The sequence below is a fragment of the Lissotriton helveticus genome, chromosome 5_1 (genome assembly GCF_964261635.1).
Source record: "Lissotriton helveticus chromosome 5_1, aLisHel1.1, whole genome shotgun sequence".
Classification (NCBI taxonomy): domain Eukaryota; kingdom Metazoa; phylum Chordata; class Amphibia; order Caudata; family Salamandridae; genus Lissotriton; species Lissotriton helveticus.
Genome location: NC_136065.1, coordinates 1,717,025,310 through 1,717,038,429, shown reverse-complemented (window position 1 = coordinate 1,717,038,429; position 13,120 = coordinate 1,717,025,310). Strand labels below are relative to the sequence as shown.

General features: G+C 46.0%; 1 protein-coding gene across 1 annotated transcript in view; it reads right to left on the bottom strand.

The window, feature by feature from the left end:
• Window positions 1-13,120, bottom strand: part of LOC144755767 (uncharacterized) — a 169,540-nt gene that overhangs the window by 108,263 nt on the left and 48,157 nt on the right. The window contains exon 3 of the mRNA XM_078644987.1: window positions 3,455-3,535. Within this exon, the coding sequence (XP_078501113.1) occupies window positions 3,455-3,535 (81 nt within the window). The remainder of the gene's footprint in view (window positions 1-3,454; window positions 3,536-13,120) is intronic.

Here is a 13,120-nt window from a genome sequence, read left to right as displayed (position 1 = left end):
CTTCCGTATACCAGGGGCAAGCCCGGTTCACTCTCCCTCGAGACTGACGAAGAGGAGCCAGCTTATCCAACGATTCGGTGATAGACTGACATAAGGAAAGATAACTTTCCTCCACCGAGTTGCTCAGACAGAAGTTGGCTGATAGTAGTGCGGGTAGTGAGGATGACTTGGAGAGACGAGACCAGGGTCTACCCAGTTTCGAGCCTCCTACCCCCGCAGCTTCCGCAGGGTAGGTCCCTAAATCAAGGGAAAAGGCCACCAGTGCGTGGTCTGTCCAGCACTGGCTTAAGATATCGTTTACCGCTGCTACTTGAGCGTCAGCGAATACCAGGTCCAAGGTGTGCCCTCCTCTATGAGTCGCAGCGCCTACCAGTTGCTGCAACTGAATGTTGCCGAGAGTTTGACAAAGTGTCGAAAACGCCCCATCCAGAGGTCCACCCTGCCAAAGATTAAAGTCCCCCAGGACCAGCAGCTTAGCGTGAGAGTTCGAGAGATCATATATTAGATCAAGAAAGTCTGATAGAAAGGGGGCAGAGCCCGGCGGGCGATAACATAACACCCCCGCGAACTGTGTTCTTTCCCGGTCTTTGATGGAAAATCCCATCAGCTCGAAACCCGAAACCTCACTAATTTTAAGCTGGAAGAGACCCAGCGACTCTCTATAGATGATGCCAATTCCACCACCTCTGTTCTTTGGGCGTGGGTGTGAATAATTTTAAAGCCTAGGGGGCAGGCCAGTCCTAATTCGACCAGACAGTCCTCCCGGGTCCACGTTTCCGTTAAAAACAGAATGTCCAATCCTGAAGATTCAATCAGGAAGGCAATCTCGGTATAGTGCTTGAAGAGCGACCTAACATTAAGGAGTCCGCAAGACAAAGATCGTAATGGGCCGAGAACATTAGCCCTCCGAGTAAGGGGCGCCTGAGCAGGTCCTAAATCCAATAAAGCAGCCCGAGAGTACACCAAACGATGGGACAGTGGGGGATCAGAGGATACAGCCCTTAGCGCTTCCGAAGCGCGAACGGGCGCAAACGGGCTTACCTCTGGCGCACCTCCGGCGCCCCTACGGCGCGCCCGCTGCGCGTAACCGCTGCGCGCTTGGTCCTTCATGCCTTTATGGTATTGGACCGAGCGGAAGTCCGCCTCCAGCGTCCCTCGACCTAGTCAATATGGCGCCCGGAGTGCTCAGAGACCTCACCCCTACCCAAGATGGCGGACGGACCCGCTAAACTTACTCTATCCCGCCAAGAACGGGTTGAAGCAGTTGCTGAGTGCAGGTAAGCCTGTAAATAGTTCCCCGGCCTACGGAGCCGACACAAGACAAATAGCACAATTAAAAACGAGCTCTAGAAGCTCTAGGCGATGACCAGCAGCGCAGAGATGTTTTAAAATAAATGAGCGCGAAAATAGTAAGACAGCAGCGCTGACGCGCGTAGGCAAAAGTTCTGGCCAAAGACTGCACCAGGTGGCTTAATAAGCACACCGGGTGCGGAAGTCCGCCTCCAGCGTCCCTCGACCTAGTCAATATGGCGCCCGGAGTGCTCAGAGACCTCACCCCTACCCAAGATGGCGGACGGACCCGCTAAACTTACTCTATCCCGCCAAGAACGGGTTGAAGCAGTTGCTGAGTGCAGGTAAGCCTGTAAATAGTTCCCCGGCCTACGGAGCCGACACAAGACAAATAGCACAATTAAAAACGAGCTCTAGAAGCTCTAGGCGATGACCAGCAGCGCAGAGATGTTTTAAAATAAATGAGCGCGAAAATAGTAAGACAGCAGCGCTGACGCGCGTAGGCAAAAGTTCTACTTGCATGTTTAATGACCCCCTTAATCATAGGTAGTATTTTAACAGACCTTTGAGATTGTTCAAAAGTATCTAATAAGAAATCTTCCTCTGGCTCATCTGAATGCATTGTGACCCCATGGTAGATGGCAGCCCTATTAAGTAAGTGTCCAAACCCAAGATTGTCTTCTGGAGGAGAAGGTTTGGATGGATACGTATGTGGGTCAGGAATATCTGGTACATCCTGTGGGTTTGGGTACTCCCAGTCTGGATCATCGCCTGAGTAGGGAAAAGGCTTATCTGGGTCTACCCCTCCCCCATGCTATACTCATCATCATTCTGAGGTGTATGTGGTTAAGAATGAGGATGAGCATTTTGAGGAGAAATTTGAGGTGAAATGTTAGGAGGAAGAGAAGGTGAAGGAGAAGGAAGTACAGGAGAAGAAGGGTGCATAGGAGATGTGGCAGAGTCCTTCTTCTTGACAGGCACTGGAGGTATAGGTGCTGTGTCTGACTTCCTCTTCCTGTGTGGTGCAGTGGATACATGACCTGTCTTTGGATCAATGTAGATCTTCTTTTGTAGAGGATCAGGTTGGAAAAGGCCTTCTCCTTGCGGAACCACTGCTGGCGCCGATTTTTTCGGTTCTGGGCGTGGTTGTTGATCTTTGCCTTCGATTTAGGTGCTGGGTATGGGACAAGGGCAGTAGTACTCACGCGTTGACCCGATGGTATGGAGTCATCGGAGTCGTCTGCCTCGGATACGATTTGGAGATCGTTTGAATCTTCTTCTGGAACGAGTGAAACTTCTTCATCGAAGATATCCACCGGTTCCGGAGCCGATCTCTGCATGTCGTGTCGACGGGCCCTCCGATCTCGAATAGTCTTTTTAGATGGAAAGGATGCACAGGGTGTACAGCTTGACTCGTCGTGTCCTGGCGATAGGCACAGGTTACAGACCTCGTGATGGTCACTGCATGGAAACTTTGCTCCACACTCGGGGTATCTTTTGAATGGCGTCCTTTCCATGAGTTGTAGGTCTCACGGGGTGGATAGGCCCACTGGCCCGCGTCGATGACCGGAATCGAGCTGATGAAGTCGAGTCGATGTTTGTTGATATGGGAAGTTGTTTTGTAAAGTTTGTTCGCGTCGAACTACTATTAAAGGTAGATTTCGACCCGGAGCGGAAAAGTTACATCCGAACCAAGTGGCGGAAAAAAACAATCTAAGGATGGAGCCGATGCCCATACGCACTATCGTCCAAGGGAGGAGTCACCTATCTCGTAACTACAAAGACTTCTTCCAAGAAGACAACAACATGCAATCATCCGAGCCCAACACCAGGTTAGAAGATCCTTGTTCAGCACTAGGTCTATTGTAGTTAATGAACTACTGAACATGGGATGTAGCTTGCCAGAGGGATCAAGGCTTAAAGCACTCCTGTTTACTGCCTCGATTTAACAGCACAAGGTAGTATACTTTTAGAACATCAGAAATTACTGGCATTAAGTAGCTATTGGCTGGATGCGAGAAAATGGCCCTTGGCTTTACTCAGAACTTTACACATTTGCTCCAATACTACTTGTTAGAGCCCTTTCACTCAGCTTTTATAGTTTGACTAACACACCACAACACATAAAACAATATCTTCCACCTTCCCAATTGCAAATGTTCACCTGGTTTATTTTGTGCTGGACTGATGCTTACACACGTTGCTTCCTCTGATTTTGAAATTTGTAGAAATCCTGATGAGGTATCTGAAACCAAAGAACAGCATAAACAAATATCAGTAATGGTTTCACAGTATTTGCAGAGGAGTTGAGAAGCCTGCTGTAAATCAGTGACCCATTGAGACAGCCCTGGCTATATAGATAGTAGTTTTTGCCTACTTGAGCTGCTACCTTTATTTTCCTCATTGTGTGTATTGAACAACAAACACAAGTATGCACCGCTCTGCTGAATAATCAGTCAACACGGACTATTAAGGTGGTACATTTGAGATGTGGGCATTTGGCAGATATGCCTCTGGTAGAATCGTAAGCAAAAGAGAGCAGCTGATGCTAGAGATAACATTTCGACAAGTTAACTATTCAATACCTTTTGGCTTGTTTAGAGTTGGCAAACAGGGTACTCTGTCACAAACATGACGGAGTTCTGTCTGCAAACGTTCCATCTGCATAAATCATTTAGAAATGGGCAGACCACCAGCTTTCTGTTGAGGGAGCCTTTTTTGACTCCATTGGAAAAAAGCTTCCTCTAATGGCCTGTCAGAGTAGTGGACATCAGAAAGAGGGATTAATTTGCCCTTTCTATTTAGGGTGGATGGTGTGATGTACTTATTTTTGGTTTGTCACCACCAGGTAAAAGCGGTTAGTGAGAGACAGAAAAATATAAATACTGACTCCATTGTCCACACATCAAATGAAAACAGCTCCCTTCATGTGAGGTGTCATTAGATTTTTGTTTTTCTAAAACAAAACAAAAAAAAAAATAATGTTTGTTAAAGTTTGGTGGATGGCTGTCAAAACAGACAGTGGCCATCCAACAAACGTTTGTACCTTGATAGCAGCAGTATGAACAGCGGTCCCTGTCAAAGTACAGAGATCCGAAGGGATCTTTAAATTTGGCACACAGTAGTCCACCAGAGTGGCACACAATGTCCTCTGCCATCCTGATAAACAAAGTGTGATCCCTCAACCTCTAAATTTGGCCCTCTGTCTGCATCATAAAACCTGTCGTTGGTAAGCTGCATTCATTGGTTTGTAATACAAATAACTGACAGTCACATAGGGTTAAAATAAGAAAAAGCGTGATAGATCAAAGGAGAGAGAAATGTAGGTGAAATATAGCACACTAAACCAATTGAAAAACTACTATTGAAAATATTTGCACCTTCTGGAGATGGCAATTATGGTGTGGATGAAGAAATGACATGGGACTTCAGGCATGGTAAGACAGAGAGGTGGGGACGTTTTAAACTTAAAGAAAAATACATATGCAGGCTGACAGCTTGGATTTTGACAAGCCATGAAATCCAAATCTGTTTTTTTCTACTAAAAAACAGTGCCACTGTATTTATAAGGACAGCTCCAACGCTGCTACAGTTTAGGAAAGAGTCATAGAAGAAGCACCTCTTTAAAAAACACTCCATCAGAATGCATTAACTTCCACAAATCAGCTACCTCTCCTGACGTAATGCTAGTAATTGACACTGTACTGCACTTGTCTTTGCTTAGGTCTGTGTTACAGAAATAAAACATATATACTGAGTTTGTTGATTATATAATCTTTTGAATTCCTAACAACTTCCACCTTTTATGACCCAGGAAAAACACTGCGTCTGGATATGATCACCGGAGATAGGCCACTACATGACCCACTGATACCCACAGGATATAACAATCAATGGCAGAGGGCTTTTGCCTCTGCAAAGGCTCGCCTTTCCACCAGGTCAGAAGGATGAGGATGAGCATGGCAAACAAGATAAAATGCCCTGGGCCAGTGTCCATTATGGACCCAGGAATCATGTTGATCCTCACCAACTTAAGTGGATAGCTTGCTTCATTTTTTTAATTTCTTCTCCTTATTAAAGAAAACACGTGTAGAATTTGGGTATTCAATCGATCTTAAGCTCTGGGCACTTTCCTAAAGATATTCTGCCTAGGAGCACAAGCGGGAAGGCCATATCATTAAATGCTTTCTCCAGAAACATGAAAAAGCTGTCAAAGGAAGTTTGGTCTGAAATCTGAGATTACCTGTCCTTTCTAAAAATTCACCTCTTCTCAGAAGTTGTATTTCTCTGCTTAAGTGTTTTTCATATTTTAAACAAAATCTAGTTTTGGTTTCATGTAAAGCCTCATGCACATTTTTACACATTAGTACTGTTAACTGAAATATTGATTTCCTTTTAAGACCAATAAAAGCGTTGTTAGTCCTGGCATCTTTGGCGTGGTTTACCCAGACTTTTGCCTCTACCTCCTGTATTTTTGACGCTGTGCTGGATTTTGTTTTTGCTGGTTTAGATGCTTTGGGCACTTTGCCACTGCTGATCAGTGTCAAAGTGCAAGTGCTCCCTGAGTAAATTGTTATTGTAATTGGTTATCCATGATTGGCATATTTGTATTACCAAGAAGTCCCTAGTAGGGTGCACTGAGTGTGCCATGGCTGGTGATTCAAATACTACTAGTTGGCCTGCAGCACTGATTGTGCCACCCACATGAGTAGCCCTAAATTGGTGTCTCAGGCCTGCCACCGCAGTGCCTGTGTGCAGTCTGTGAACTGCCATTTTAACCTGGCCAGTGTCCCCACTGACCAGGCCTAACCATTCCCTTTCTGTACACATTGGACACTCCTATGAAAGGCCCAAGGTACCCCACTGGGCAGGGTGCAGTGTATGTGAAAGGTAGAGCATCTACTAGTGCAGGTGACATGCCCTGGTAGTGAATTATAGCCATTTCATTTTTCACTATTGTAAGGCTATCTTGCCCATAGGCTATAATTTGGAATGCTGTGTACAGTGGTTACCTGCATATCTTCCCATAGGAGCAAGATAGGACATAAAAGTCTGGCATACCTGAACTCAGAATTTAATAACACATCTTTTAGGAAAGGTCGTTTTTAAATCCCGTGTTTGAGAATAGCACTTTTAGAAAGTGGCTGTTCTCTTGTCTGACCTTTCTGTGTGCCTTGGCCTTTTTGTGAATTGACTGTCTGGTTTGTGAGTGACAGGGGCTGGGTGGCTCCCAGAGGCTAAGTGGACCATCCCTGGGCTGAATAGCTCCATCTGCATCTAGAGTGGTGGGAGGCGGTAGCACCTGTGCATGAATAGGGCTGTGCATGCCTTCCACAATGCTGGCTCCACCTCCTGCTGGGTGGCTGACGACCCTGCCCCTCTCTCTGAAAGGAAAGGAGAAGCCAGGAAAACAAAGTGCCCAAGGAAAACCCAGAACAGGTTCAGACCAGGCTCAGAGCCCTCCTGCACAAAGGAAACAAAGACTATTTGGAGTATAAGTACAGGACCCCAGACTACAACCAATTAGATCATCCTGGAATCAAGAAGGAACCTCTGCCAAGAAGAAAGCTGGAAGACTGAAAGGGAAGGACTATCTTGCTGTGTGTTTGTGGGCTGACCTGCAGTTGCTTTGCTGCCAAGGAGAGGGGAAGGACTTTGCTTTGGGCTGTGTCCCCTTTCTTGAAGAGAGCTCCAAGGGCCTGAGTAGAGATGGCTCCCTGTTAAGAAGTCCGAGGAACAAAAGGACTTCACCCCCAGCTTCCCCCCTGAACTCTCCTGAAAGAGTTCTGTCCTCCCAAGAGTGCTTAGGCCAGTTGTGGTGTCTCTGGAAGTTGTACCTGTTGTTGGGAAGCTGGATAAGTAGAAACTAAAGACAATCTGCCAAGTTCCACGCATCGCTCGCTTGCGGAGTGCATCCCCGTCAGTGCGAGGAAATTCCCGCCGCCACGAAGATCGAGATCATCGCAGCGCCTGTTGCCGCTGCAAGAACTGACGCATCCTTAGCTTGCGGAACGCATCGCTCCAGTGCAGGAAGAGTACCATTGCTGCGAGTATCGTCGCAGAGCCTGTCGTCACTGGGTGAGATCGTCGCACCGCTTGCTTGCGGACCGCATCACATCGCTGTGAGAGTCGTCGCAGAGCCATCGCATCGAGGGGCCGCGAGAGGAGAAGATCGACGCTGCGCTGTGCATCGCCGCCGCACCTGAAATGGTCGCCGTCCCGAAGATCGTCGCATCGCACCTTTGCGAGACGCTTCCTACGAAACCTGCGCACCGCAATCCATACAAGGTATCGCATCCCTCCCCATACAGACTAGTAGTCACCGCAACACGCCCGCTGCGTCCAGCGGGGTTGTCGCATCACCTCCTCGGGGTCTCAGGAGTGACGCATCGCTTGTTTTTCAACGCTGCAGCTTTCCCTTGGAACTTTTGTCGCATCTAAAGGTACTTTTGGGTAAAACGTGATGGAACTGTGGATTATTTTAACGCAACCTTAAGAACTCTTTTGAAATCATACTTAACTGTGTATGCTGGATTTTTAATCGTTTTGGTCTTGTGTAGTTTAGATAAATATACTTTATTTTTCTAAACTGGTGTGGAGTCCATTCATGGTGTTTTCACTGTGTTACTGTGAGTGTTGGTACAAATACTTTAACTATTGCCTTTGATAAGCCTGTCTGCTCGTGCCAAGCTGCCAAGGGGGTGAGCAGGGGTTATCTAAAGAGTGTATCCCCCTTACCCTGACTAGAAGCAAGGGTCCCTATTTGGACATTGGTACCTACCTTTGCCAACTAGAGACCCCAAGATCTAACAAGCGTTAGTACATGGACTTACTTCTGGGGGTACACTGTAAACTCCTAAGTGTAATTAAAAACAGTAGAACCAGGCTGCAAGTCAGTGCAACCACAGATGACCTTTACTTAAAACTTTTCACAGCTTGTGCAAATCCTAGGCTATTCTATTGCCTGTGATATCTGCAATGAAATGAATTTGAGTATTAGTTGAGGGGGATAAGTGTCTACCTCAAATAATAACCATAAACCTTATCTGGGTGAACCACTAAAACCATACAATTAACTTAAGCACAACCCCTTGGTAGTTATGCCACAGAGCAGATAGGCTCAACTAACAGGCAAGGTGTAAAGTATTAATGAAGTACTCCAACCGCAATAAAGTTTCAACACAACTAAACCCTGCAAAGCAATTTAAAAGGAAAGAGTATATTGGAATAAATAAAATGACACGAAACTGATGAACATCAAATAACTGGAGTTATCAATGTATAAAGTTTAAGGTTCAAACTAGCACTAACAGGTCATTTGGTTGTGATCGATGCACTTAACAGAGACAAGGTTAATATTTAAGGCCAATTGCGATGAAGCACTGGTACATCCTTGTGAAAAAGTTTACCTTTGGACTTAGGGCCAGATATAGGTCTTGGAGGAAGGACCGCCTGCTGTCCGCCACAGTGGTTTCATTTCGCCCATCATGTTGGCGGAGGATCTCCCGTTGGTTTATATATTCGACTGAAGAACCTCTGTTAGCGTTGGAGTTTTGGTGAACCGCCCATGAAATTTGGAAATGTCCGCCGGCCCTGTAGACATGTCTGGCATTGGCAGGAACTGTGACGCTAGTTCCTGTCAACACATTGTAAGTTAGCCAAACAGCTCCAATAACAGAACTGAGCCGTATGCCAAACATACATTTTTTTTAAAGAAAAAACAAAGCAGGATTTGCCTTTTGAAGAAAAAAAAATGCCCCACACATCCTCACAGGGTGAGGGCGCATTGAGCGTATTTCAATGCTTCTTACCGCCAGGTTGTTCCTGGCAGTGACGGGCTTTGAAAATCGGCTACATGACAACCCATCTAAATGAGGTGTGCAAAGATACAGCTGAGCCTCCAATGGTCCTCACTCCATCGGACTGTCAGGGAGGGACCAGTGAGAAAGTTTGATGGAGTTTTGTCTGTCATACCGGACATCTAATTTGGGCAAGTGGACAGTCATGATGGTGGGAGGCTACACTGTCACTTTTCTGCGGTCAGTGCGCATCCGCCAAGCTATAAATCGAGCCCTGAGTTTCTGAAATGTATGGCAAATATCATTGGCAGAGCAAGTCACCAGGTTGAGGCCAAAGAAGTCTCCACGTGGTTGGAAAGCCGCTAAACAAGGTCTAGGTGAAGTTACTAACTTTTGTCAGGAGAGACTCTAGTGGGGGAAATGTTCATTTCATGTCCTTAGAAGGTCCCTCCCTGGCCAGATACTTTTCTCGCCTTCAACCTGTGAAGATTTCTAGCTTTAGACTTAAGTAACCTTTCTGAAGATCGGATTCTTCCAGAAGTGCAAGGCTTCAGGCTGTAGCCGAAGAGTGCTCCAAGATGCCGATACCTTCTCGGCGAAGTCCTGATGTAACATGAACCGTTGCACCAGCGGTAACGTACCTTCATCGGATTGGCACGGCAGGTTGGTTCAGGTCCCCCACCAGTTCTCTAAGCAAACATGTACCAAAAAGTTCCTAAGTACCAGGTTTCAGGATTTGTTAGGAGGAGTCACTTTGACACCAGCCGAGGGTTCAGGACCATGGGTGGTAAAGAATGGTCAGTTGGGAACGCAGAAAAAGGCCTCTTAAAGCTTGGTGTGCACTGAAGGTCAAACAGTAGCTCAACCTTATGACTCTTGGAGTTGACTCCTTTGTTCTAGTTACAAGAGGAAGAACAGGGCCCCTTCAGGGATCTTCTCTGTCACAAAGAGCAGGTCCAGTCCTCTTTTGTTCTTCTACAGGTCCAGAAGTTATCTGAGGAGGGTACGGTGGCTGCCACATTTATGCCCAGTGCCAGCCCGTGGGTGGGGAAAATCCTGTCCACTCCCTAACCAATGGGTAAAAATACCCAGGCGTGACCTACCCACTTTTGTAGAACTTACTATGTGTTTTACTGATACAATCCTTTAGTACCCTGCCCTGCTCTTCCCAAAACCAACATGGCAGAACCTTGCTTCCTCTCTGCAGAGATCCTGTGCTAACTCTGGAGGAGGGGCCCGGGATATGAGTAATCTCTCCACTATGGGCACTCAAAAATGTTTCTGGTTGCAGCTCTACACCCACTCTGTCTGGTGTATGACTGGAGGGATAAAGAAAGGGGCAAGTGTTAGCTACATCTTCCTCTGACAGGGAAAGCCCCTTTGAAGTCAAATAAATTCCGGGACACTGCCCATATTGCAGCCAGCCATAGAAACAGAAAAGAAAAGCTCAGGGAGCAAGTTCACACCTCAATTAAGGGGCTATTTAACTCCTGGGTGACAGTTGGAAGCTCATACAAATTGTCTATTACTTGCCTAAAGCCTCTATAAAGGCTTTAGGCAGATAATAGGCGATTTGTTCAAAGTTCCTGTTCTCTAATGATTATTACAAATCAGACTTTACAAATGAATTGGGTTTGTAATAACTGTTTAAAAAATCCAAGAACATAGCTGTTTCCCAAGCGGAGACAGCAACATTAAATTTAATATTGTATCCCAATTCTTTTCTATGGAACAGATACCGCTGCTACAGTGAAAATAGCAGTTTGGGCATTTTACTGTACAAAGATGTTTATCAGTTAGCTTTTACATGCCCTACTCTTAAATACCATTTACCCTGCATTCATGGACAGTAAGACCTACTTAGGAGTGAATTATTAAGATTTAAAAGCAGGGTTTATGTATAGAGTTATGTTTACACTGCCACTCTAGTGGATGACACGATAAGTGATGCAGGCCACTGGTGACTTAACTTACAGGCCCTGGGTACACTGTATACTAGGGACATCAAGGTAAGTTACATTTACCAATAAGTGCTATGACAATTTCACCAAGTTGATAGGGGAGCACAGGCACATAACCTCTGGTTAGCTGGGGTAAAGTGCATAGAGTTCTACAGCCAGCAAAAATTGTCAAATCAAAGCAATCTGGTGGAAAATCACCCAATAGATGGCCATTCCTATCATACAAAATATGGGGCAATTGTACATTGCTTCATACCAAGAAATCTGAAAGAGGAGTATTAGTTTGGAGGGGTCCTAGGTCACTATTTTCATATTAATCTGTACAATATTGCTTGGTTGACTCTCTTTAGGCAGAGGCATATTAGTTATCAACATGCTATGTTCTCGTTTTCCTTCCGTCTTTGATTCTTGTTCGTCTATTATTCTCAATGTTTCACATTTCATTGTTGGATCCTGCCAAAATGACAGAATGATACAGAAAAGGGGGTGGTGATGAACAGAGTGTCTGAATTAAGCAGACCACTCTTACCCAGTCCAAAGATCAGGGCTTGATCCATCACCGTTATTTATCTCACTGCCCCATCCCAGCTCAGAACCTGGCTATATGCAAATTAGTCTGTCCCTGGCCCAGTGCATCATGGGAACAGGGCAGACCAAACTACCAAGCCAATTCTTCACCAGAAAGGAGACAAGCTACCGGGGACCGGTTTCTGGCATTTCAGCCTCTTCGGCCCGGCTTGCTTGAATCCTGATGGAGCAGTGAGAAAGGGACTCATGTCTGAGTATACCCTGCCACACCTACAGTGGCCAAAAACGATACAGAAAAGGGGGTGGTGATGAACAGAGTGTCTGAATTAAGCAGACCACTCTTACCCAGTCCAAAGATCAGGGCTTGATCCATCACCGTTATTTATCTCACTGCCCCCTCCCAGCTCAGAACCTGGCTATATGCAAATTAGTCTGTCCCTGGCCCAGTGCATCATGGGAACAGGGCAGACCAAACTACCAAGCCAATTCTTCACCAGAAAGGAGACAAGCTACCGGGGACCGGTTTCTGGCATTTCAGCCTCTTCGGCACAGGACGGCACGGGACATGAACAGACTAATTTGCATATAGCCAAGTTCTGAGCTGGGATGGTGCAGTGAGCTAAAAAACGGTGATGGATCAAGCCCTGATCTTTGGACTGGGTAAGAGTGGTCTGCTTAATTCAGGCACTCTGTTCATCACCACCCCTTTTTCTGAATAATTTTGTCCACCATAAGCGTGGAAGGGTATACTCAGATGTGAGTCCCTTGCTCATTGCACCATCAGGATTCAAGCAAGCCGGGCCGACGAGGCTGGAATGCCAGAAACCGGTCCCCGGTAGCTTGTTTCCTTCCCAGTATAAGAATTGGCTTGGTAGTTTGGTTTGCCCTGTTCCCATCATGCACTGGGACAGGAACAGACTAATTTGCATATAGCCAAGTTCTGAGCTGGGATGGTGCAGTGACCTAAAAAACGGTGATGGATCAAGCCCTGATCTTTGGACTGGGTAAGAGTGGTCTGCTTAATTCAGGCACTCTGTTCATCACCACCCCTTTTTCTGAAAAATGACAGAATGAGTCAGTGAGTTAAATGCTCGCTGGTGGTGTGTGTGATATGCAGATTGCAAGTTGGACTCTTAAAAGGGTCAACTCTCCCTTTTATCCCTTTAAAACAAGATTTGCTTGCACAGGAATGTTCTTATTACTCAAAAAGAATTACTGAAGATTTTATAAATGTGCTGATTTTGATGGCATGCCCTCTACTATGAAGCTGTACAGAAGCACTACAGGGGAAGTTTTAATGCAGAAGTGAAATGGAATATGCAGGATAGACACATGGGGCAACAGAATGGAAGTCATTCAACAGTATTGGATTCTGCAGATAAAGTACAATACAAGAGTTTTCAACTTCAGGATCCACTCAGAGAGGAGCAACAGAGAGATCAATAGAGTCACCACCATCGCACCCATATTACAACATGCCACCAACACCACTTTCAAGACCGGCTCCTTCCCCAACCACTGGAAATGCGCAGAAGTCAGGCC